General features: G+C 48.0%; 1 protein-coding gene across 2 annotated transcripts in view; it reads right to left on the bottom strand.

Annotated features, from left to right (window-relative positions):
- RARS2 (arginyl-tRNA synthetase 2, mitochondrial) overlaps nt 1–27,462 on the bottom strand; it is a 133,182-nt gene that overhangs the window by 11,558 nt on the left and 94,162 nt on the right. For both annotated transcript variants that reach the window (XR_010176011.1, XM_063916934.1), the window contains exons 16-18: nt 22,243–22,352; nt 21,170–21,265; nt 10,928–11,002 (exon numbers count right to left, since the gene is read on the bottom strand). Coding sequence is in view for 1 of the 2 variants with exons in the window: in XM_063916934.1 (XP_063773004.1) it covers nt 10,928–11,002; nt 21,170–21,265; nt 22,243–22,352 (281 nt within the window). In the remaining variant the exon portion in view is untranslated. The remainder of the gene's footprint in view (nt 1–10,927; nt 11,003–21,169; nt 21,266–22,242; nt 22,353–27,462) is intronic.

The raw sequence follows: 27,462 nt of genomic DNA, 5'->3' as shown, positions 1-27,462 counted from the left end.
AAGCTGGTTCAGGTGAAACACTGACACCACCTTAGGGAGAGAACTGGGGACGAGTCCGCAGCTCTGCCCTGTCCGAATGGACAAACAGATATGGGCTTTTTTGAGAAAAAAACCACCAATTTGACACTCGCCTGGCCCAGGCCAGGGCCAAGAGCATGGTCACTTTTCATGTGAGATGCTTCAAATCCACAGATTTGACTGGTTTTAAACCAATGTGATTTGAGGAATCCCAGAACTACGTTGAGATCCCACAGTGCCACTGGAGGCACAAAAGGGGGTTGTATATGCAATACTCCCTTGACAAACTTCTGGACTTCAGGAACTGAAGCCAATTCTTTCTGGAAGAAAATCGACAGGGCCGAAATTTGAACCTTAATGGACCCCAATTTGAGGCCCATAGACACTCCTGTTTGCAGGAAATGCAGGAATCGACCGAGTTGAAATTTCTTCGTGGGGCCTTCCTGGCCTCACACCACGCAACATATTTTCGCCCCATATGGTGATAATGTTGTGCGGTCACCTCCTTCCTGGCTTTGACCAGGGTAGGAATGACCTCTTCCGGAATGCCTTTTTCCCTTAGGATCCGGCGTTCCACCGCCATGCCGTCAAACGCAGCTGCGGTAAGTCTTGGAAAAGACATGGTACTTGCTGAAGCAAGTCCCTTCTTAGCGGCAGAGGCCATAAGTCCTCCTTATAATTCTCAGTACCTTAGGTATGAGAAGCAGAGGAGGGAACACATACACCGACTGGTACACCCACGGTGTTACCAGAACGTCCACAGCTATTGCCTGAGGGTCTCTTGACCTGGCGCAATACCTGTCCCGTTTTTTGTTCAGACGGGACGCCATCATGTCCACCTTTGGTATTTCCCAACGGTTCACAATCATGTGGAAAAACTTCCCGATGAAGTTTCCACTCTCCCGGGTGGAGGTCGTGCCTGCTGAGGAAGTCTGCTTCCCAGTTTCCATTCCCGGAATGAAACACTGCTGACAGTGCTATCACATGATTTTCCGCCCAGCGAAAAGTCCTTGCAGTTTTTGCCATTGCCCTCCTGCTTCTTGTGCCGCCCTGTCTGTTTACGTGGGCGACTGCCGTGATGTTTTTCCCACTGGATCAATACCGGCTGACCTTGAAGCAGAGGTCTTGCTAAGCTTAGAGCATTATAAAATTACCCTTAGCTCCAGTATATTTATGTGGAGAAAAATCTCCAGACTTGATCACACTCCCTGGAAATTTTTTCCTTGTGTGACTGCTCCCCAGCCTCTCGGGCTGGCCTCCGTGGTCACCAGCATCCAATCCTGAATGCCGAATCTGCGGCCCTCTAGAAGATGAGCACTCTGTAACCACCACAGGAGAGACACCCTTGTCCTTGGATATAGGGTTATCCGCTGATGCATCTGAAGATGCGATCCGGACCATTTGTCCAGCAGATCCCACTGAAAAGTTCTTGCGTGAAATCTGCCGAATGGAATTGCTTCGTAGGAAGCCTCTTTTCCTGGTTTTAGGAGGTTCCTGACTAGCTCGGATAACTCCCTGGCTTTCTCTTCCGGGAGAAACACCTTTTTCTGGACTGTGTCCAGAATCATCCCTAGGCACAGCAGACGTGTCGTCGGGAACAGCTGCGATTTTGGAATATTTAGAATCCACCCGTGCTGTTGTAGCAGTATCCGAGATAGTGCTACTCCGACCTCCAACTGTTCCCTGGACTTTGCCCTTATCAGGAGATCGTCCAAGTAAGGGATAATTAAGACGCCTTTTCATTGAAGAAGAATCATCATTTCGGCCATTACCTTGGTAAAGACCCGGGGTGCCGTGGACAATCCAAACGGCAGCGTCTGAAACTGATAGTGACAGTTCTGTACCACGAACCTGAAGTACCCTTAGTGAGAAGGGCAAATTTGGGACATGGAGGTAAGCATCCCTGATGTCCCGGGACACTATATAGTCCCCTTCTTCCTGGTTCGTTATAACTGCTCTGAGTGACTCCATCTTGATTTGAACCTTTGTAAGTGTTCAAATTTTTTTAGATTTAGAATAGGTCTCACCTAGCCTTCTGGCTTCAGTACCACAATATAGTGTGGAATAATACCCCTTTCCTTGTTGTAGGAGGGGTAATTTGATTATCACCTGCTGGGAATACAGCTTGTGAATTGTTTCCCATACTGCCTCCTTGTCGGAGGGAGACCTTGGTAAAGCAGACTTCAGGAGCCTGCGAGGGGGAAACGTCTCGACATTCCAATCTGTACCCCTGGGATACTACTTGTAGGATCCAGGGGTCCTGTACGGTCCCAGCGTCATGCTGAGAGCTTGGCAGAAGCGGTGGAAGGCTTCTGTTCCTGGGAATGGGCAGCCTGCTGCAGTCTTCTTCCCTTTCCTCTATCCCTGGGCAGATATGACTCTTATAGGGACGAAAGGACTGAGGCTGAAAAGACGGTGTCTTTTTCTGCAGAGATGTGACTTAGGGTAAAAACGGTGGATTTTCCAGCAGTTGCCGTGGCCACCAGGTCCGATGGACCGACCCCAAATAACTCCTCTTCCTTTATACGGCAATACACCTTTGTGCCGTTTGGAATCTGCATCACCTGACCACTGTCGTGTCCATAAACATCTTGTGGCAGATATGGACATCGCACTTACTCTTGATGCCAGAGTGCAAATATCCCTCTGTGCATCTCGTATATATAGAAATGCATCCTTTAAATGCTCTATAGTCAATAAAATACTGTCCCTGTCAAGGGTATCAATATTTTTAGTCAGGGAATCCGACCAAGCCACCCCAGCTCTGCACATCCAGGCTGAGGCGATCGCTGGTCGCAGTATAACACCAGTATGTGTGTATATACTTTTTATGATATTTTCCAGCCTCCTGTCAGCTGGCTCCTTGAGGACGGCCCTATCTATAGACGGTACCGCCACTTGTTTTGATAAGCGTGTGAGCGCCTTATCCACCCTAAGGGGTGTTTCCCAACGCGCCCTAACTTCTGGCGGGAAAGGGTATACCGCCAATAATTTTCTATCGGGGGGAACCCACGCATCATCGCACACTTCCTTTAATTTATCTGATTCAGGAAAAACTACAGGTAGTTTTTTCACATCCCACATAATACCCTCTTTTGTGGTACTTGTAGTATCAGAAATATGTAACACCTCCTTCATTGCCCTTAACATGTAACGTGTGGCCCTAAAGGGAAATACGTTTGTTTCTTCACCGTCGACACTGAAATCAGTGTCCGTGTCTGTGTCTGTCGACCGACTGAGGTAAAAGGACGTTTTAACGCCCCTGACGGTGTTTGAGACGCCTGGACAGGTACTAATTTGTTTGCCAGCCGTCTCATGTCGCCAACCGACCTTGCAGCGTGTTGACATTATCACGTAATTCCATAAATAAGCCATCCATTCCGGTGTCGACTCCCTAGAGAGTGACATCACCATTACAGGCAATTTGCTCCGCCTCCTCACCAACATCGTCCTCATACATGTCGACACACACGTACCGACATATAGCACACACACACAGGGAATGCTCTGATAGAGGACAGGACCCCACTAGCCCCTTGGGGAGACAGAGGGAGAGTTTGCCAGCACACACCAAAGCGCTATATTTTACAGGGATAGCCTTATAATAAGATTTTACTTACCGATAAATCTATTTCTCGTAGTCCGTAGTGGATGCTGGGACTCCGTAAGGACCATGGGGAATAGCGGCTCCGCAGGAGACAGGGCACAAAATAAAAGCTTAAGGATCAGGTGGTGTGCACTGGCTCCTCCCCCTATGACCCTCCTCCAAGCCTCAGTTAGGATACTGTGCCCGGACGAGCGTACATAATAAGGAAGGATATTGAATCCCGGGTAAGACTCATACCAGCCACACCAATCACACCGTACAACTTGTGATCTGAACCCAGTTAACAGTATGATAAACGCAAAGGAGCCTCTGAAAAGATGGCTCACAACAATAATAACCCGAATTTTTGTAACAATAACTATATACAAGTATTGCAGACAATCCGCACTAGGGATGGGCGCCCAGCATCCACTACGGACTACGAGAAATAGATTTATCGGTAAGTAAAATCTTATTTTCTCTGACGTCCTAGTGGATGCTGGGACTCCGTAAGGACCATGGGGATTATACCAAAGCTCCCAAACGGGCGGGAGAGTGCGGATGACTCTGCAGCACCGAATGAGAGAACTCCAGGTCCTCCTCAGCCAGGGTATCAAATTTGTAGAATTTAGCAAACGTGTTTTGCCCCTGACCAAGTAGCTGCTCGGCAAAGTTGTAAAGCCGAGACCCCTCGGGCAGCCGCCCAAGATGAGCCCACTTTCCTTGTGGAATGGGCTTTTACTGATTTTGGCTGTGGCAATCCTGCCACAGAATGTGCAAGCTGAATTGTACTACAAATCCAACGAGCAATCGTCTGCTTAGAAGCAGGAGCACCCAGCTTGTTGGGTGCATACAGGATAAACAGCGAGTCAGATTTTCTGACTCCAGCCGTCCTGGAAACATATATTTTCAAGGCCCTGACAACGTCAAGCAACTTAGAGTCCTCTAAGTCCCTGGTAGCCGCAGGTACCACAATAGGTTGGTTCATGTGAAATGCAGAAACCACCTTAGGTAGAAATTGAGGACGAGTCCTCAATTCCGCCCTGTCAGAATGAAAAATTAAGTAAGGGCTTTTATATGATAAAGCCGCCAATTCTGACACACGCCTGGCTGAAGCCAAGGCTAACAGCATCGACACCTTCCATGTGAGATATTTTAAGTCCACAGTGGAAAGTGGTTCAAACCAATGTGACTTTAGAAAACTCAACACCACATTGAGATCCCAAGGTGCCACTGGAGGCACAAAAGGAGGCTGTATGTGCAGCACCCCTTTTACAAATGTCTGAACTTCAGGTACTGAAGCCAGTTCTTTCTGGAAGAAAATCGACAGGGCCGAAATTTGAACCTTAATGGACCCTAATTTTAGGCCCATAGACAGTCCTGTTTGCAGGAAATGAAGGAAACGACCCAGTTGAAATTCCTCTGTAGGGGCCTTCTTGGCCTCACACCACGCAACATATTTACGCCAAATGCGGTGATAATGTTTTGCGGTTACGTCCTTCCTGGCTTTGACCAGAGTAGGGATGACTTCTTCTGGAATGCCTTTTTCCCTCAGGATCCGGCGTTCAACCGCCATGCCGTCAAACGCAGCCGCGGTAAGTCCTGGAACAGACAAGGCCCCTGCAGTAGCAGGTCCTTTCTTAGAGGTAGAGGCCACGGTTCGTCCGTGAGCATCTCTTGAAGTTCCGGGTACCAAGTCCGTCTTGGCCAATCCGGAACCACGAGTATAGTTCTTACTCCTCTCCTTCTTATGATTCTCAGTACTTTTGGTATGAGAGGCAGAGGAGGGAACACATACACTGACTGGTACACCCACGGCGTTACCAGAGCGTCCACTGCTATTGCCTGAGGGTCCCTTGACCTGGCGCAATATCTGTCCAGTTTTTTTGTTTAGACGTGACGCCATCATGTCCACCTTTGGTTTTTCCCAACGGTTTACAATCAGGTGGAAGACTTCTGGGTGAAGTCCCCACTCTCCCGGGTGAAGGTCGTGTCTGCTGAGGAAGTCTGCTTCCCAGTTGTCCACTCCCGGAATGAATACTGCTGACAGTGCTATCACATGATTTTTCGCCCAGCGAAGAATCCTTGCAGCTTCTGCCATTGCCCTCCTGCTTCTCGTGCCGCCCTGTCTGTTTACGTGGGCGACTGACGTGATGTTGTCCGATTGGATCAACACCGCCTGACCCTGAAGCAGAGGTTTTGCTTGACTTAGGGCATTGTAAATGGCCCTTAGTTCCAGAATGTTTATATGAAGAGACGTTTCCAAGCTTGACCACAGGCCCTGGAAATTCCTTCCCTGTGTGACTGCTCCCCAGCCTCTCAGGCTGGCATCCGTGGTTACCAGGATCCAATCCTGAATGCCAAATCTGCGGCCCTCTAGTAGATGAGCACTCTGCAGCCACCACAGGAGAGACACCCTTGTCCTTGGCGACAGGGTTATCCGCTGATGCATCTGCAGATGCGATCCGGACCATTTGTCCAGTAGATCCCACTGAAATGTTCTTGCATGGAATCTTCCGAATGGAATCGCTTCGTAAGAAGCCACCATCTTCCCCAGGACCCTCGTGCACTGATGCACTGAGACCTGTCCTGGTTTTAGGAGGTTCCTGACTAGCTCGGATAACTCCCTGGCCTTCTCCTCCGGGAGAAACACCTTCTTCTGGACTGTGTCCAGAATCATTCCTAGGAACAGTAGACGTGTCGTTGGAATCAGCTGCGATTTTGGAATATTTAGAATCCACCCGTGCTGACGTAACACTACCTGAGATAGTGCTACTCCGACTTCTAACTGTTCCCTGGATCTTGCCCTTATCAGGAGATCGTCCAAGTAAGGGATAATTAAAATGCCTTTTCTTCGTAGAAGAATCATCATTTCGGCCATTACCTTGGTAAAGACCCGAGGTGCCGTGGACAATCCAAACGGCAGCGTCTGAAACTGATAATGACAGTTTTGTACTACAAACCTGAGGTACCCTTGGTGAGAAGGGTATATCGGGACGTGGAGATAAGCATCTTTGATGTCCAGAGACACCATATAGTCCCCTTCTTCCAGGTTTGCTATCACTGCTCTGCGTGACTCCATCTTGAATTTGAACCTTTTTATGTAAGTGTTCAAGGATTTCAGATTTAAAATTGGTCTCACCGAGCCGTCCGGCTTCGGTACCACAAACAGCGTGGAATAATACCCCTTTCCTTGTTGCAGGAGGGGTACCTTGATTATCACCTGCTGGGAATACAGCTTGTGAATGGCTTCCAAAACTGCCTCCCTGTCGGAGGGAGACTTTGGTAAAGCAGACTTCAGGAAACGACGAGGGGGAAACGCCTCGAATTCCAGTTTGTACCCCTGCGATACTACCTGTAGAATCCAGGGATCCACTTGCGAGTGAGCCCACTGCGCGTTGAAATTCTTGAGACGGGCCCCCACCATATCTGAGTCTGCTTGTAAAGCCCCAGCGTCATGCTGAAGACTTGGCAGAAGCAGGGGAGGGCTTCTGCTCCTGTGAAGCGGCTGCATGGTGCAGTCTTTTTCCTCTTCCTCTGCCCCGGGGCAGAAAAGAATGGCCTTTTGCTCGCTTGTACTTATGGGAACGAAAGGACTGAGTTTGAAAAGACGGTGTCTTTTTCTGCTGATGTGGAGTGACCTGGGGTAAAAAGGTGGATTTTCCAGCCGTTGCCGTGGCCACCAGGTCCGATAGACCAGCCCCAAATAACTCCTCCCCTTTATACGGCAATACTTCCATGTGCCGTTTGGAATCCGCATCCCCTGACCACTGTCGCGTCCATAACGCTCTTCTGGCAGAGATGGACATAGCACTTACTCTTGATGCCAGGGTGCAAATATCCCTCTGTGCATCACGCATATATAGTAATGCATCCTTTAAATGTTCTATAGTTAACAAAATATTGTCCCTATCCAGGGTATCAATATTCTCGGTCAGGGAATCCGACCATGCGACTCCAGCACTGCACATCCAGGCTGAGGCGATTGCTGGTCGCAGTATAACACCAGTATGTGTGTATATACTTTTTAGGATATTTTCCAGCCTTCTATCAGCTGGTTCTTTGAGGGTAGCCGTATCAGGAGACGGTAACGCTACTTGTTTTGATAAACGTGTGAGCGCCTTATCTACCCTAGGGGGTGTTTCCCAACGCGCCCTAACCTCTGGCGGGAAAGGATATAATGCTAATAATTTTTTAGAAATTAGCTGTTTTTTATCGGGGGAAACCCACGCTTTTTCACACACCTCATTTATTTCCTCTGACTCAGGAAAAAATATTGGTAGTTTTTTCTCACCCCACATAATACCCTTCTTTGTGGTACTTGTAGTGTTAGAAAGGTTCAATGCCTCTTTCATTGCCGTGATCATGTAACGTGTGGCCCTACTGGACATTACGTTTGTCTCGTCACCGTCGACACTAGACTCAGTATCTGTGTCAGGGTCTGTGTCGACCCACTGAGGTAACGGGCGTTTTAGCGCCCCTGACGGTGTCTGAGACGCCTGGACAGGCACTAATTGATTTGCCGGCTGTCTCATGTCGTCAACAGTTTTTTGCAAATTGCTGACATTATCACTTAATTGTTTAAATACAATCATCCAGTCAGGTGTCGACTCCCTAGGGGGTGACATCACCAACACAGGCAACTGCTCCGCCTCCACATAATTTTCCTCCTCATACATGTCGACACACGCGTACCGACACACAGCACACACACCGGGAATGCTCTGATAGAGGACAGGACCCCACTTAGCCCTTTGGAGAGACAGAGGGAGAGTCTGCCAGCACACACCCAGCGCTATATATATATACAGGGATAACCTTATATAAGTGTTACTCCCTTATAGCTGCTGTTAATATATTTATTTGCTGCCAAACGTGCCCCCCCTTCTCTTTTTTACCCTGATTCTGAAGCAGGACTGCAGGGGAGAGTCAGGGAGCCGTCCTTCCAGCGGAGCTGTGAGGGAAAATGGCGCTTGTGTGCTGAGGAGATAGGCTCCGCCCCTTCACGACGTCCTTATCTCCCGCTTTTTTGTGTAAAATGGCAGGGGATTAAAATACATCCATATAGCCCAGGAGCTATATGTGATGTATTCTGTTTTGCCACCTAAGGTATTCTGTTATATTGCGTCTCAGGGCGCTCCCCCCCCAGCGCCCTGCACCCTCAGTGACCGGAGTGTGAAGTGTGCTGAGAGCAATGGCGCACAGCTGCGGTGCTGTGCGCTACCTTAGTCTGAAGACAGGATGTCTTCTGCCGCCGATTTCACCGGACCTCTTCGTCTCTTCTGGCTCTGTAAGGGGGACGGCGGCGCGGCTCCGGTGACCCATCCAGGCTGAACCTGTGATCGTCCCTCTGGAGCTAGTGTCCAGTAGCCTAAGAAACCCGATCCACTCTGCACTCAGGTGAGTCCGTTTCTTCTCCCCTTAGTCCCACGATGCAGTGAGCCTGTTGCCAGCAGGACTCACTGAAAATAAAAAAAAAACCTAACTAAACTTTTATTCTAAGCAGCTCAGGAGAGCCACCTAGATTGCACCCTTCTCGGCCGGGCACAAAAATCTAACTGAGGCTTGGAGGAGGGTCATAGGGGGAGGAGCCAGTGCACACCACCTGATCCTTAAGCTTTTATTTTGTGCCCTGTCTCCTGCGGAGCCGCTATTCCCCATGGTCCTTACGGAGTCCCAGCATCCACTAGGACGTCAGAGAAAATAAGTGCTCCCTTATAGCTGCTTTTATAAAATCACAATTTCGCCAAATTTTGCCCCCCCTCTCTTGATTTAACCCTGTTTCTGTAGTGCAGTGCAGGGGAGAGCCTGGGAGCCTTCCTGACCAGCGGAACTGTGTGAGGAAATGGCGCTGTGTGCTGAGGAGATAGGCCCCGCCCCCTTTTCGGCGGGCTCGTCTCCCGCTTAAAAATGGATTCTGGCAGGGGTTAAATATCTCCATATAGCCCCGGAGGCTATATGTGAGGTATTTTTTGCCAAAAAAAAGGATTTTCATTGCTGCCCAGGGCGCCCCCCCCCAGCGCCCTGCACCCTCAGTGACTGCCGTGTGAAGTGTGCTGAGAGCAATGGCGCACAGCTGCAGTGCTGTGCGCTACCTTAAGAAGACTGAGGAGTCTTCTGCCGCCGATTCTGGACCTTCTTCTCTTTTCAGCATCTGCAAGGGGGCCGGCGGCGAGGCTCCGGTGACCATCCAGGCTGTACCTGTGATCGTCCCTCTGGAGCTAATGTCCAGTAGCCAAAGAAGCCAATCCATCCTGCACGCAGGCGAGTTCACTTCTTCTCCCCTAAGTCCCTCGATGCAGTGATCCTGTTGCCAGCAGGACTCACTGTAAAATAAAAAACCTAAGCTAAACTTTTCTAAGCAGCTCTTTAGGAGAGCCACCTAGATTGCACCCTTCTCGGCCGGGCACAAAAACCTAACTGAGGCTTGGAGGAGGGTCATAGGGGGAGGAGCCAGTGCACACCACCTGATCCTAAAGCTTTACTTTTTGTGCCCTGTCTCCTGCGGAGCCGCTATTCCCCATGGTCCTTTCAGGAACCCCAGCATCCACTAGGACGATAGAGAAATACTGTGTGAGACTGTGGCTGTATCTGCATATGAAATGCTAAACACAGAATATAGGCATGCCGCATATCATTTTAATCAGCAGAAGCTGATGATGCCCCTAGGCATATCAAATGTCCTAGACAATTGCCTAGTTTGCCTATGCCTATGGCCGGCTCTGCTGCTAGTGGAAGTGTGCAGGGGGTACTGCCGAAAGGTAGGGGTGTAGGAGGAATTAGCAATGGCATAACCTGGACTGCCAGGTGCTGACGGCTCAAGGAAAAAGAAAGAAAAAAAAAGAAAGAAAAAAATAAAAAGCTTGGGTTGCATTGCAGCGGCCCTTGTTCAGTGGTGACCAGCTCCTGCCGACACTGAAAACAACTGAAGTGCCTGAGCATGGGGGCAGGGTATGAGAGGAGAGGAGCACAGTGCATCCTGGGAGGCTCACAAGCTTACGCTGTTCGGTGCCAGTCCTGGTCCACAGCCCTACCCAAGGTTATCCCTGTGGAGATCATGGACCCTGAAGGAGAAATAGCCTTAGACTATTCACGTGATTCATGGTTCACACTTGTGTTTCATGGTTACTACTAACTAGTAATAACATATGAATATGCATTTAAACAGGTCTTCAGTCAACCTACACACTGCAAAAGAGCATTATTAAGCAACCAGTTTGTTGTACTGCCAATCATCTGAGGGAGGGAGACTGGCAGAAGTACATGAGCAATTAGTTAAATTATTGATGAGTCAATGAAGGGTGGATTACAGCTGATATTTACCCAAGCCCCAGAAGGTAAGCAACCAAATATCTTGGCTGAAATTCTTTTAACGTCTTGAATATTACTTCATCATATCTGTAAAAAATGAAAACATATCATTTAGCCAAGAGTATAAAATGGTATCACATATTTGTGTAAATATGCAGAATCACAAACCATTATAATACTAATGTAAAACTAAAAAATGAAACCATATGTCTAGTTTAACATTTATTTCATCTTCACTAATTATAATATATTTGCTGATTAAAATTAAATAGCTGAAATGCAACATTATATTAGAGAGTAAATGAACACAAGCAGAGGTAATGGACCAAATTCTGTGCATTTAATTAAAACAGAAATGCCATCATTGACAATTTTTAAACATAAAACTTGGATGGTAAAGGTTCTTTCCCCAGGGTATGGGAAGAATTGGGGTGGGGGGAAGAGCAGGAAATATCTATTATAATCTAATCAAAAAGTAAACAGAAACTGCGTCCTCTGTCAAATAAGAATCTGCCGAGTTCTTATATAAAAAAATAGGATTTTAATTACCTACCGGTAAATCCTTTTCTCATAGTCCGTAGAGGATGCTGGGGTCCACATTAGTGCCATGGGGTATAGACGGGTCCACTAGGAGCCATTGGCACTTTAGGAGTTTAAGAGTGTGGGCTGGCTCCTCCCTCTATGCCCCCCTACCAGACTCAGTCTAGAAACTGTGCCCGAAGAGGCGGACATCTTCGAGAGAAGGATTTTACACAGATAGTGGCGAGATTCACACCAGCTCACATACAAGGCAAACCAAGCTAACTAGCTTGAAACATCAGCAATGGCTGAACAAGATTACTTACCAAGTAACTAAACAGTACTTACCAAGAACTAAGCAGTACTAAACTAATTAACCACTGCAGGATCATGAAGCGCTGGGCGGGCACCCAGCATTCTTTACGGACTACGAGAAAAGGATTTACCGGCAGGTAATTAAAATCCTATTTTCTCTTACATCCTAGAGGATGCTGGGGTCCACATTAGTACCATGGGGATGTACCAAAGCTCCCAGAACGGGAGGGAGAGCAGGGAGGCTCCTGCAGAACTGATAGACCAAACTTTAGGTCCTCAGAGGCCAAAGTATCGAACTTGTAGAACTTTGCAAACGTGTTCGACTCAGACAGAGTAGCCGCTCACAAAGCTGTAAATCCGAAACACCCCGGGCAGCCGCCCAGGAAGAACCATTTTACGAGTAGAGTGGGCCTTAACAGATGTAGGGCACGGCAATCCTGCCGTAGAATACTCATGCTGGATAGTAAACCTGATCCAGCGAGAGATCGTCTGCTTAGAAGCAGGACACCCAAGTTTCTTGGCATCATACAGGACAAACAGAGAGTCTAATTTTCTGTGACGAGCAGTCCTCTTCACATAGATTTTCAGAGCCCTTACAACATCCAAGAACTTTGATGAAATTGAGGAGTCAGTAGCAACTGGCACCACAACAGGTTGGTTGATATGAAATGCCAACACAACCTTCGGAAGGAACTGCCGACGTGTCCGGAGCTAAGCTCTATCTTCATAAAAGATCAAGTATGGGCTTTTACATGACAAAGCCCCCAACTCTGACATACGTCTAGCAGAAGCCAAGGCCAACAAGTGGCAGCCTTCCACGTGAAAAACTTGACCTCAAGTTCCTGTAGAGGCTCAAACCAGTTCGACTGGAGGAACTGCAACACCATGTTAAGATCCCAGGGCGCCGTAGGCGGCACAAAGGGAGGCTGGATGTGCAGAACTCCCTTCAAAAAAGTCTGAACCTCAGGGAGGGCAGCCAACTGTTTCTGGAAGAAAATGGATAGGGCCGAAATCTGGACCTTTACAGATCCCAACCTCAGGCCCATATCCACACCTGCTTGGAGGAAGAGGAGAAATCGTCCAAGTTTAGACTCCACCGTAGGAAACTTCTTGGATTCACACCAAGACGCATACTTTTTCCAAATGCGATGGTAATGCTTTGACGTTACTCCTTTCCTAGCCTGTATCAGGGTAGGAATAACCTTGTTCGGAATGCCCTTCCGAGCTAATATCTGGCGTTCAACCTCCATGCCGTCAAACGTAGCCGCAGTAAGTCTTGATAAGTGAACGGCCCTTGCTGCAGCAGGTCCTCTCGAAGAGGAAGAGGCCTCGGCTCTTCTAGCAGCAGATCCAGAAGATCCGCATACCAAGCCCTTCTTGGCCAGTCCGGAGCAATGAGGATTGCCTGAACTCTTGTTCTCCTTATAAGTTTTAGAACTCTTGGAATAAGTGGAAGAGGAGGAAACACGTACACTGACTGGAACACCCACGGAGTCACTAGGGCGTCCACCACCATTGCATGCGGGTCCCTCGACAATATCGCAGAATCTTCTTGTTGAGACGAGAGGCCATCATGTCTATTTTGGGTACACCCCAAAGATCTGTTACCTCCTTGAACACCTCCGGATGGAGACCCCACTCTCCTGGATGGAGATCGTGTCTGCTGAGGAAGTCCGTGTTTTTCCGCCAGAGGATTATTCTTGTTACCTCTGACATTGCAGCTCTGCTCTTCGTTCCGCGCTGTCGGTTTATGTAAGCCACTGTCGTTACATTGTCCGACTGCACTTGAATGGCCCGATTTCTCAGAAGATGGGCCGCTTGGAGAAGACCGTTGTAGATGGCTCTTAGTTCCAGAATGTTTATCGGCAGGTCGGCTTCCAGACTTGACCACCTTCCTTGGAAGGTTTCCCCTTGAGTGACTGCGTCCCAGCCCCGGAGACTTGCATCCGTGGTTAGAAGGATCCAGTCCTGAATCCCGAACCTGCGGCCCTCCAGAAGGTGAGGTAATTGTAGCCACCAGAGGAGTGAGATCCTGGCCTTTGGCGACAGATGTATTCTCTGGTGCATGTGTAGATAAGATCCCGACCATATTTCCCAGAGATCCAGTTGGAAGGACCAAGCATGAAATCTCCTGTACTGCAGAGCCTCGTAAGAGGTCACATCTTTCCCAGAAGGCAAATGCACTGATGAACCGACACCCGTGCTGGCTTCAGGACATCCTGGACCATTGCTTGTATCAAAAACACTTTTTCCTCTGGAAGAAACACCCTCTGCACTTCCGTTTCGAGGATCATTCCCAGAAATAACAACCTCCTGGTTGGTTCCAAATGTGATTTTGGAAGATTCAGGATCCAACCATGTTCCCTGAGAAGCTGGGTCGTGAGAGCTAAGGCTGTAACAGCTTCTCCTTGGGTGATGCCTTTATCAGCAGATCGTCCAGATATGGAATTGTGTTCACCCCCTGTCTGCGGAGAAGAACCATCATTTCCACCATCACCTTGGTGAATACCCTCGGTGCTGTGGAGAGGCCGAATGGCAGGGCCTGGAATTGAAAATGACAGTCCAACAGTGCGAATTGGAGATAAGCTTGAAGCGGCGGCCAAATCGGAATGTGGAGGTAAGCATCCCTGATATCCAGGGATACCAGGAATTCCCCCTCCCCCAGACCTGATGATATCACCACCCTTAGAGACTCCATTTTGAACTTGAACTCCCTTAGTGAACTTGAACTCCCTTAGTGATTTTAAGCTCAGAATGGGCCTGACCGAACTATCCGGTTTCGGTACCACGAAAAGGTTCGAATAGTAATCCTTGTTTTGCATCTGGGGAGGAACTGGTACAATAACCTGTGCCTCCACCAACTTCTGGATAGCTCCCTGTAGGATAGCCCTGTCTGCCAGCAGAGCTGGCAAGCCTGATTTAAAGAACCGGTGAGGAGGGAGATCTTGAAATTCCAGCCGGTACCCCTGGGACACAATATCATGTACCCAGGGATCCAGGACGGACGACACCCAGATATGACTGAAATGTCTGAGTCTCGCCCCCACCGGCCCTACCTCCAGGCCGCGCGGTCCATCGTCAAGCTGAGGACTTTGGCGTACCTGAAGCAGGCTTCTGTTCCTGGGAACCTGCAGCAGTAGGTTTCTTGGATTTTGGTCGACCTCCTCTAAAGAAGGTGTTGGACGGTTTGACCTTTCTTGTTTTAGCAACACTCAAGGACTGTGATGCAGCTGAAGAAAAACGTTTCTTTGTAGCAGGTGCAGCTGAGGGAAGAAAAGGTGACTTACCCGCTGTAGCCGTGGAGATCCACACATCTAACGCTTCCCCAAAGAGAGCCTGACCTGTGTAGGGAAGGGTCTCCACACCTCTCCTGGATTCCGCGTCAGCAGACCACTGGCGCAGCCAAAGTCCCCTACGAGCTGAGACAGACATGGAAGATAGCCCTGCAGCCACAGAACCCAGGTCTTTCATGGATTCCACCATAAATTCTGCAGAATCCTGAATGTTACGTAAAAACAATTCAACATCACTTTTATCCATTGTATCCAAATCCTCAAGTAACGTGCCTGACCACTTTACTATAGCTTTGGAAATCCATGCACAGGTAATAGTGGGACGCAGAATCGCCCCTGTAGCCGTGTATATGGATTTGAGCGTAGTATCAATCTTGCGATCAGCCAGCTCCTTTAAGGCGGTAGATCCTGAAACAGGTAAAACCACCTTTTTCGAGAGTCTGGAAACAGACGCATCCACTATGGGTGGGTTTTCCCATTTTTTCCTATCCTCCTCAGGGAAGGGGTAATAATAATAATAATAATAATAATAATAATAATAATAATTTTATTTATATAGCGCTCTTTCTCCAATAGGACTCAAGGCGCTTAACAGATACATAGCATAATATAGTACAGAAAATAATGAAGTACATTTTCATAAAATACAGAAGCATGAAGATACTAAAAGGGACACTATGGAAATGCTTTAGTAAACAGAAAAGTCTTGAGTCTACTTTTGAAGGATTCTATAGTTGGGGCCTCTCGCACTGTGCGTGTAAGCAACCAGAACCCTTCTAGGGATCTGGAATTTTTTCTCCGGGTTTTCCCATGCTTTCTCAAAAATAGCATTTAATTCTTTGGACGCAGGGAAGGTTAGCGAGGCTTTCTTATTGTCAGTGAAGTAAGCCTCCTCAACCTGCTCAGGTGTTGTATCAGCAATATTCAACACATCCCTAATAGCCTCTATCATCAACTACACCCCTTTAGCAAGAGATGCGGCCCCCCTGAGCACATCCCCATCACCGTCTGCAGTGTCAGAATTGGTATCCGTGTCATCTTGCATAATCTGGGCAAAAGCACGTTTTTGGGAACCTACAGAGGGGGGCCCTGAGGTAACAGCACCGGACCAAACTGCCATAGAGTTCTGTAAAACCTGAGTTGCAGATGCATTCTGTGCAACCCTAGTAGAAATCTGAGAAATCATATATTTGATAGAGGCTAACCATTCAGGCTCCCTTGCTGGTATCTGCGCTAAAACAGTGCAATCCTGATTACATGGAATGAGATCATCCTGAGAGGACATATCCTCTGCAGCATATGACACAGAGTCCCTGTACATAGCTAAATGGAAACCACAGTCACTCCACACACACACACACACACACACACACACACACACACACGGGTGGTATTCATGTGACCGACGGTCGGGAGACCGACGGTCACATGACCTCCTCCAGCTTCCCGACCCCCAGTATCCGGATGGTCGGCATGCCGACCAACAGGGACTATTTCCACTCGTGGGTGTCCACGACACCCATAGAGTGGGAATAGAACCCGTGGCGACCGTAGGTCGCCACCGAGCCCGCAAGGGGCTTGCTGCACTCGCCCCTCCCCGCCGGGATCCCGGCGTCGGTATGCTGCCGGGATCTCGGCGTCGGTAATCTGACCGGCGGTCAGGAGACCGCCGGTCAGCCATACTACACCCACACACACAGGGGAGGATAGACAGAGTTTCACCCCCAAGAATGACAAGAGAGACAGAGATTGGAGCCAACCCACACACAGCGCTTTCAAGGTATAGGGAGACCCCAACCAGCGCTGACTGTGTACCTTAATAGGTTACACAGTCTGTACACAGCCTCCCCTCCCCTTCTACAACCCCTTGGTACCGTAAGAGATAGCTGGAGTTGATATGGAGGGACTGCTCTTCACTGACAGCATTTCTGCAGGCAGGAAAATCGCTGCTGGGTCTGCTCTGAGAAGCTCCGCCCCTTTAATGGCGCTGCCTTCCCGTTCTTCTGGAGATTATACTGGCCTGAGGAATTGTGCTGGCAGCGATCCTGGGACCCTCACAGCGCTGCACTATGTACCGCTGAGCCCCGGAGCACAGTTAGTACTGCACTCCATACCCTGTTGCAGTCATCTTCACACCGGCTCCCTGCTTGCTAGGGAAGCCGGTGACTGACTCGCCACTAATCTTCTGGCTCTGTAAGGGGGTGGCGGCATGCTGCCGGGGTGAGCGATCCCCTGTGGCGGGGAACGTTCGATCCCCTCAGGAGCTCAGTGTCCTGTCAGAGGAAATAGTGGCTCAGACCCCGCAGGGCGGACACTACTCCCCCCCTTAGTCCCACGATGCAGGGAGGCTGTTGCCAGCAGCCTCCTTGTAAAATAATAAACTCTAAAAATAAACTTTTACTAAAGAAGCTCTGTAGATCTCCCCTAGCTGTGACCGGCTCCTCCGGAGGGGCATAGAGGGAGGAGCCTGACCACACTGTCAAACTCTAAAGTGCCAATGGTTCCTAGTGGACCCGTCTATACCCCATGGTACTAATGTGGACCCCAGCATCCTCTAGGACGTAAGAGAAAAGAAAAATTATTTATTATGCACAAACATAAAGTATACTTTATATACAATTAATTTAATAACAAATGTATGTTTTTATTTTCCTAGTATGTGTTTTTTAAGTGCAGGCTTTTAGTGCCAATGTACAGTTTAAATGAGATGCAGTCAGGTTCCCAGCAGTCAGAATTCTGACAGTGTAATCCCTATGGTAGGGGGGGGGGGGGTGAGTGTGTGTGTGTGTGTGTGTGTGTTAGGCTGTGCGGGTATTAAGGTTAGGGTCAGGCTGCCGGAGGGGTGGTTTAGGATTAAAATACTTACTGGGATCTGTGGGATGCTGCTAACGGCATTCTGACAGACTGCTGCGATTTATATACCAACCCTGTTTAAACTATTGGTCACACAATAATATAGAGAGGTGGTTTTCAGCCTCAATCATGTTTTGAGGATATCTGACTACAGAAGCAGGTGGGATAATTACTGACTCAGCAAAACAGCTTAATTCACCTATGCATAATTAAAGAATGCACAAAAAATTACCTGTTGGGGGTACTTGAGTGCTGGAGTTGAGAGCCACTGATATAGATACGACAGGTGCATACACACTAGGATGATATTGGCACAATGTTCCTAATTCGGACACATCATTCACAATATCGTCCAGTGTGTATGCACTATGTCACTAACGATGCGCACTGACGCAAGTTGTCAGCGACATCCTTCATTGGACCTGCATGCATGCATCGGGCAACATCACCGAGGGCCATGCTGCCCAGCATGGGTCCACTCCCCCACCCACCCCCTCTCAAGTGTGTATTCAGTTGCCGGGTCCCGCCGCTGACGACATTGCATCGTTTGCAAGACGTCCTAGTGTGTACAAGCACAAGTGACTTCATTAGTGCCTCAGTTATCTTGATTTAACCACATGTGCTCAGGCATGGATATCACAAAAAGTAAAAGTGGTTTCCTCCAAACATAACGCCTGGTATTCACGCCAAAGAGTTAAATCTTTGTCTGATCAGACCAGAGAATTTTTGTTTCTCTTGGTCTGAGAGTCCTTCAGGTGCCATGTACTTTTTACTAAGGAGTGGCTTCCATCTAGCCACTCTACCATACAGGCCTGATTGGTGGATTGCTGCAGAGATGGTTGTCCTTCTGGAAGGTTCTCCTCTCTCCACAGAGAAATGCTGTAGCTCTGACAGAGTGACCATCGCGTTCTTGGTCACCTCCCTGACTAGGGCCCTTCTCCCCTGCCCGCTCAGTTTAGATGGCTGGCCAGGTCCAGGAAGAGTCCTGGTGGTTCAGAACTTCTTCCATTTACGGATGATGGAGGCCACTGTGCTCATTGGGACCTTCAAAGCAGCACATATTTTTCTGCACCCTTTCCCAGATTTGTGCCTCGAGACAATCCTGTCTTGGAGGTCTACAAACAATTCCTTTGACTTCATACTTGGTTTGTGCTCAGATATTCACTGTCAAGTGTGGGGGTCCCTATATAGACAGGTGTGTGCCTTTCCAAATCATGTCCAATCAACTGAATTTACCACAGGTGGACTCCAATTAAGCTGTAGGAACATGTTAAGGATGATTAGTGGAAACAGGATGCACCTCAGCTCAATTTTGAGCTTCGTGGCAAAGGCTGTGAATACTTACGTACATGTGATTTCTTAGTTTTTTTACTTTTAATAAATTTGCAAAATCACATTGTCATTACGGGGTATTGTGTGTAGAATTTTGAAGGAAAAAATTAATTTAATCCATTTTAGAATAAGGCTGTAACATAACAAAATGTGGAAAAAGTGAAGCACTGTGAATACTTTCCAGATGCACTGATTCATGTTTGTTTACATTTTCTTTTCACTGCTGGGGGGTGAATTTTCTAAAAATCGCTTTGGGACGATTTTAATTGTTTTTGCAATAATCCTGCAATTTTGCGAATTTGCATGGAATCGCATGCTAAAATGTATTTTGCAGATCAAATCGCAGCAAATAACCATGGGAACAAACATTGTCAAAATAACATTGTTACCAATACGAATTTACTAAGAATCGCTTCTGTGAAATTGCTCAGAATCGCACCAAAATCGCACCTTGTTTTAAGCAAGCGAGTTTGTTGTGTAGCCTGCATGGATAAGTGAGATCCATGCAGGCTTTTGTGAAATAAGTTAACTTAAGGGTTCATTTTGAAAAAAAAAACAAAAAAACATGCGCGGTCCTCTCACAAAAGCTAAACCAGCACTGGGCTCTGTGAGCCAGACCTGATTAAAAAAAATATTGGGGGAAAACCATGTGGGGGTCCCCCGTATTTCAGGGAACCAGAAATGGGTTTTTGACCCGTTCCTGGTTCTGACAATACGGGAAGAGGTTGTGTGTTCGTGGATGCGAAGGGGTCCCCCGTATTTCCAGGTGCAGCGCCAGGCACTTACATTTACTAGTGGGAGAATGAGGGTTAAAGCCACAGCCAAGGGAAAAAGACTTGAAAGGGTCCCCCGGCCAAAGCATTCATGTCCCCAAAATAGTCACTCCAGCTTTGGGATTCATCGGAAATGAATTCCAAATAAAGGAGACCCCCCTTCCGAAGATTCCCTTGGGCTAGTGTGAAGCCCAAGGCTATCTCCGGCACCCCTGGGCGATGAGTGCCAAGTTGATAACATTTGGCTTAAAGTTACACCAGTATTGTCTTTTACAGCAGGACTACATGTCCCAGCAAGCCTCCCCAACATGTTGATACTTAGAGAACCACATGTACAAGCATGTGGAGCATTAGAAATATTAAAATAACCACAAGCCACACACATGTAGACTGTACATGGTGTCGCACTTGTCCAGTAGTATCCACTACATTTGGTGGTGGGGGTTGGGATCATGCGGAAGGGTAGGGGGGGGGGGGGGGAGAGACGGACGACTCATCCCAGGGCTTTAAAAATAGAATAAAAAAAGTGACCCGAAACCAATCCGGACCTGGAGGAGCTATATGTGTATACACATATAGCTCCTCTCCACACATCGGAACCCACGTGGTTTTCGTCATTTGCAAAAGCCAGCTAATCAGCGGCCACTACCATGGGAACAGACTGCTAATTTGCTGAGAGTTCTATCACTGTCAATCATCAGCCAGGACCGTCTCAAGAGCCCAGCGCTGGTTCACTGAAATACAGGGGACACCCAAGCTGTTTTATCCCTGTATTTCTTGAACCAGGACCGGCTCACAGAGCCCGGTGTTGGTTTGGCTTTTGAGGGGAGATTCTCTTGTAGGTTTATTCCTAAAATGAAGTCTTTACTTCACTTACAACACAAAAGCAACAAACGCGCTGCTTTATTGAAGCCAAATTCACACCTCACAACATGCCACAAAACAACTAGATATACCATCAAAAGACAATATGCAAGCTAACACGACTGTTCGTAAATTTGCGATTTGCAATGCTAAATGTTCTGATAATGGGCAATTTGGGATCACACCCCAAAACAATTCTTAGTAAATTCCCCCACTGCACTCTGATTAGTTGCTATACACCAATATGCATAAAGTTCCTCCACTGTGTCACTGTTATGTTTATACTGCAGAATGAGAGAAATTACCTGAGAAGATGCTGCAATGTGGAAATAACAGCAGGGTCCTGCAAATAGGCCACACTGAACTCTTCTTGCTCTCTTGTATGCCACAAAGCAAGTAAGCTGTTAACAAACAACGGAGATCATGTATTAATTTCCAGATGTGCTGCTGGATTGAGACCGAGCAGTGTCCCTCCCCCCAAAAAAAAGGTAGTTGCTGTATGTTTGGCTTCAGTGTATGTAGTTGCCACTCATACAAGTGGAAGGAGGAAAATCAGTAGCAATCAACCCCACCAAAGTGGTATATGCAGCCTATACCCAAGAACTATACAACAATGGGGACCAATTACAGGAGTTAAAATACTAAGGTAACACCAGATTAGTGCTTTACTCCACAGGTCCTAAGAAAAATGGACCGATTTCCTATTGCAGCCATAGCCAATTGGTTATCTTCTGCGAATGTGCAACCCGACATTGCTTGGTTACACATGTGAACTACTGCTCTGGAGGCCACAGTGGGTTACCAGATGCAGTTTTAATGAAAATGAATAAGACCATTTTTTTTGTTGTTAAAGAAAATGCTTTATTTCAGCTGTTTTTCTTTTCCCGAACCCCGCTAACTGTATCCTGAGATTGGAGAGCAGAAGGTGTTTGTACCACCGCTATCCTTCTTACATATGTTATAGCAAGCGTCCCTATGCAAAATAGACATAGCGAAACTCAGGACGCTTTGCAGTTTGTCAAGGGCTGCCTCAATCTCAGTCACCGATTTTGCCAGAGCTAGGGATTTTAGGGCTTTATATATAATACCCTGACACATTCAGTTTCAACTTGAAAGGAATACTGAATTATCCCTTCTAATTAGGCTAGTCCTTTCATTTAATATGTTCTTTTATTTAACCTTTAAAATCTGGGAGGTTTTTTTGCCTTACCCTGTATTAAATAATTGACTTAAAGCAGTCATAGTTTTACATTCACACACATATTATGCAGGTGTTTCCTTTATGTATAATGCTTAGCGTAACGAAACTGAACCTAGTGCCGATAAGGTGCAGAGAATGCTAGTGCCCTTAATAAAAAAATATATACTTTCCCGTCACCTGTGCAGTCGTGCATGTGTATACTGCAGAAAGACACCAGTATCACCGCAACTCTGGAGTGCTTGGTCCCAATTAAAGCGGTAATCAGACACAAGTGGACCCTTAAAATCCTGAAAAGGAAATAAGTAAACGAATACCAATCAATGAAATAGTGGTTTTATGTTACAGAATTAGTACATTTACGTACTTTGACTAGAATAACTACACAGTGTGTTCCTCGTAACAAACTGTGATAGAATTAAACAAGATACTATGGGGTATATGCAATTCACGGCGAATCGCGGCAAATTATCGCCGTTTTTTAATTCGACACAATTCGACAGGTGTATTCAGGCAGGTGGCTGCCGGAATTCACCATATTCAATGAAAAACGGATTCGACAGTCCCGCGGGCGAAAATCGGCCGATTTGCCGGATTTTGCCGCGATTTAAAAAAACGGGAAAAAACCTGAAAAAAAAATGGCGTGGGGTCCCCCCTCCAAAGCATAACCAGCCTCGGGCTCTTCGAGTTGGTCCTGGTTCTAAAAATGCGGGGGGAAATTGGGCAGGGATCCCCCGTATTTTTAAAACCAGCACCGGGCTCTGCGCCTGGTGCTGGTGCAAAAAATACGGGGGACAAAACGAGTAGGGGTCCCCCGTATTTTTCACACCAGCATCGGGCTCCACTAGCTGGACAGATAATGCCACAGCCGGGGGTCACTTTTATACAGTGCCCTGCGGCCGTGGCATTAAATATCCAACTAGTCACCCCTGGCCGGGGTACCCTGGGGGAGTGGGGACCCCTTCAATCAAGGGGTCCCCCCCCCAGCCACCCAAGGGCCAGGGGTGAAGCCCGAGGCTGTCCCCCCCATCCAAAGGCTGCGGATGGGAGGCTGATAGCCTTGAGTAAAATGACAAGAATATTGTTTTTTCCAGCAGTACTACAAGTCCCAGCAAGCCTCCCCCGCAAGCTGGTACTTGGCGAACCACAAGTACCAGCATGCGGGAGAAAACCGGGCCCGCTGGTACCTGTAGTTCTACTGGAAAAAAAATACCCAAATAAAAACAGGACACACACACACCGTGACAAGTAAAACTTTATTACACACTGCCGACACACACATACTTACCTATGTTGACACGCCGACTGCCACGGTCTCCGACGATCCGAGGTTACCTGTGAAAACAATTATACTCACCTTCCAGCGTCCAGAGGTACATCCACGTCCAGAGATAATCCATGAACTTGTTAAAAAAAAAAAACGAACACCCGTTCCATGCCGGACTGAAAGGGGTCCCATGCTTTCACATGAGACCCCTTTCCACGAATGCCGGGACATCACGTGACTCCTGTCACTGAAGTCCCTTCAGCCAATCAGGAAGCGCTACTTCCGTGGCGCTCACCTGATTGGCTGTGCGCTGTCTGAGCTGTTAGACAGCGCATCGCAAAGCCGCTCCATTAGTTTCAATGGTGGGAACTTTGCCGTCAGCGGTGGGGTTACCCGCGGTCAGCCGCTGACCGGCGGGTGACCTCACCGCTAGCCGCTAAGTTCCCACCATTGAATATAATGGACGGAGCTGTGCGATGCGCTGTCTGAGTTCAGACATCGCACAGCCAATCAGGTGAGCGCAACTTGTGCGCTTCCTGATTGGCTTTAGAGACCTTTGTGTGACAGCTGTCACTGACAGGTCTCATTCGTGGAAAGGGGTCTCATGTGTCAGCATGGGACCCCTTTCAGTCCGGTGGTCCGGGTGTTCGTTTTCTTTTTTTGCCAAGTCCGTGGATTTATCTCTGGACCATGGCTGAGGTGAGTATATTGATCTTTTCTTTTCAGGTATCCGTGGATTCTACATGGAGAAGAGGACCGATGTCGGCGTGTGAACATAGGTAAGTATGTGTGTGTCGGCAGTGTGTAATAAAGTTTTACTGTCACGGTGTCTGTGTACTGTTTTTATTTGGGTATTTTTCCCCCAGTAGAACTACAGGTACCAGCGGGCCCGTTTTTCTCCCGCATGCTGGTACCTGTGGTTCTCCAAGTACCAGCTTGCGGGGGAGGCTTGCTGGGACTTGTAGTTCTTCTGGAAAAAAATAAGAATTTACTTACCGATAATTCTGTTTCTCATAGTCCGTAGTGGATGCTGGGGACTCCGAAAGGACCATGGGGAATAGCGGCTCCGCAGGAGACTGGGCACAAAGTAAAAGCTTTAGGACTAGCTGGTGTGCACTGGCTCCTCCCCCTATGACCCTCCTCCAAGCCTCAGTTAGGATACTGTGCCCGGACGAGCGTACACAATAAGGAAGGATTTTGAATCCCGGGTAAGACTCATACCAGCCACACCAATCACACCGTACAACTTGTGATCTGAACCCAGTTAACAGCATGATAACAGAAGGAGCCTCTGAAAAGATGGCTCACAACAACAATAACCCGATTTTTGTAACAATAACTATGTACAAGTAATGCAGACAATCCGCACTTGGGATGGGCGCCCAGCATCCACTACGGACTATGAGAAATAGAATTATCGGTAAGTAAATTCTTATTTTCTCTAACGTCCTAGTGGATGCTGGGGACTCCGAAAGGACCATGGGGATTATACCAAAGCTCCCAAACGGGCGGGAGAGTGCGGATGACTCTGCAGCACCGAATGAGAGAACTCCAGGTCCTCCTCAGCCAGGGTATCAAATTTGTAGAATTTAGCAAACGTGTTTGCCCCTGACCAAGTAGCTGCTCGGCAAAGTTGTAAAGCCGAGACCCCTCGGGCAGCCGCCCAAGATGAGCCCACTTTCCGTGTGGAATGGGCTTTTACAGATTTTGGCTGTGGCAGGCCTGCCACAGAATGTGCAAGCTGAATTGTACTACAAATCCAACGAGCAATCGTCTGCTTAGAAGCAGGAGCACCCAGCTTGTTGGGTGCATACAGGATAAACAGCGAGTCAGATTTTCTGACTCCAGCCGTCCTGGAAACATATATTTTCAGGGCCCTGACTACGTCCAGCAACTTGGAATCCTCCAAGTCCCTAGTAGCCGCAGGCACCACAATAGGTTGGTTTAAGTGAAATGCTGAAACCACCTTAGGGAGAAATTGAGGACGAGTCCTCAATTCTGCCCTGTCCGTATGAAAAATTAGGTAAGGGCTTTTATAGGATAAAGCCGCCAATTCTGATACACGCCTGGCTGAAGCCAGGGCTAACAGCATTACCACTTTCCATGTGAGATATTTCAAGTCCACAGTGGTGAGTGGTTCAAACCAATGTGATTTTAGGAATCACAACACTACATTGAGATCCCAAGGTGCCACTGGAGGCACAAAAGGAGGCTGTATATGCAGTACTCCCTTGACAAACGTCTGAACTTCAGGAACAGAAGCTAGTTCTTTTTGGAAGAATATCGACAGGGCCGAAATTTGAACCTTAATGGACCCTAATTTGAGGCCCATAGACAGTCCTGTTTGCAGGAAATGCAGGAATCGACCCAGTTGAAATTCCTCCGTAGGGGCCTTCCTGGCCTCGCACCACGCAACATATTTACGCCAAATACGGTGATAATGTTGTACGGTTACATCCTTCCTGGCTTTGATCAGGGTAGGGATGACTTCATCCGGAATGCCTTTTTCCTTCAGGATCCGGCGTTCAACCGCCATGCCGTCAAACGCAGCCGCGGTAAGTCTTGGAACAGACATGGTCCCTGCTGGAGCAGGTCCTGTCTTAGAGGTAGAGGCCACGGGTCTTCCGTGAGCATCTCTTGAATTTCCGGGTACCAAGTCCTTCTTGGCCAATCCGGAGCCACGAGTATAGTCTTTACTCCTCTCCTTCTTATGATTCTCAGTACTTTTGGTATGAGAGGAAGAGGAGGGAACACATACACTGACCGGTACACCCACGGTGTTACCAGAGCGTCCACAGCTATTGCCTGAGGGTCCCTTGACCTGGAGCAATATCTGTCCAGTTTTTTGTTGAGGCGCGACGCCATCATGTCCACCTTTGGTTTTTCCCAACGGTTTACAATCATGTGGAAGACTTCTGGGTGAAGTCCCCACTCCCCGGGTGAAGATCGTGTCTGCTGAGGAAGTCTGCTTCCCAGTTGTCCACTCCCGGAATGAACACTGCTGACAGTGCTATCACATGATTTTCTGCCCAGCGAAGAATCCTTGCCACTTCCGTCATTGCCCTCCTGCTTCTTGTGCCGCCCTGTCTGTTTACGTGGGCGACTGCCGTGATGTTGTCCGACTGGATCAATACTGGCTGACCCTGAAGCAGAGGCCTTGCCTGACTTAGGGCATTGTAAATGGCCCTTAGTTCCAGGATATTTATGTGAAGTGACGTTTCCATGCTTGACCACAAGCCCTGGAAATTTTTTCCCTGTGTGACTGCTCCCCAGCCTCTCAGGCTGGCAATCCTGAATGCCGAATCTGCGGCCCTCTAGGAGATGAGCACTCTGTAACCACCACAGGAGAGACACCCTTGTCCTTGGAGACAGGGTTATCCGCTGATGCATTTGAAGATGCGATCCGGACCATTTGTCTAGCAGATCCAACTGAAAAGTTCTTTCGTGGAATCTGCCGAATGGAATCGCTTCGTAAGAAGCCACCATCTTTCCCAGGACCCTTGTGCACTGATGCACTGACACCTGGCCTGGTCTTAGGAGTGTCCTGACTAGGTCGGATAACTCCCTGGCTTTCTCTTCCGGGAGAAACACCTTTTTCTGTACTGTGTCCAGAATCATCCCTAGGAACAGCAGACGTGTCGTCGGAATCAGCTGCGATTTTGGAATATTTAGAATCCATCCGTGCTGTCGTAGTACTATTTGAGATAGTGCTACTCCGACCTCTAACTGTTCTCTGGACCGTGCCCTTATCAGGAGATCGTCCAAGTAAGGGATAATTAAGACGCCTTTTCTTCGAAGAAGAATCATCATTTCGGCCATTACCTTGGTAAAGACCCGGGGTGCCGTGGACAATCCAAACGGTAGCGTCTGAAACTGATAGTGACAGTTCTGTACCACAAACCTGAGATACCCTTGGTGAGAAGGGCAAATTGGGACATGGAGGTAAGCATCCTTGATGTCCAGAGACACCATGTAGTCCCCTTCTTCCAGGTTCGCTATCACTGCTCTGAGTGACTCCATCTTGAACTTGAACCTTTTTATGTAAGTGTTCAAGGCTTTCAGATTTAAAATGGGTCTCACCGAGCCGTCCGGCTTCGGTACCACAAACAGCGTGGAGTAAAACCCCTTTCCCT

Source organism: Pseudophryne corroboree, chromosome 4 (genome assembly GCF_028390025.1).
Source record: "Pseudophryne corroboree isolate aPseCor3 chromosome 4, aPseCor3.hap2, whole genome shotgun sequence".
In the NCBI taxonomy this organism is placed as follows: Eukaryota; Metazoa; Chordata; class Amphibia; order Anura; family Myobatrachidae; genus Pseudophryne; species Pseudophryne corroboree.
This window is presented reverse-complemented; position numbering and strand designations above follow the sequence as displayed.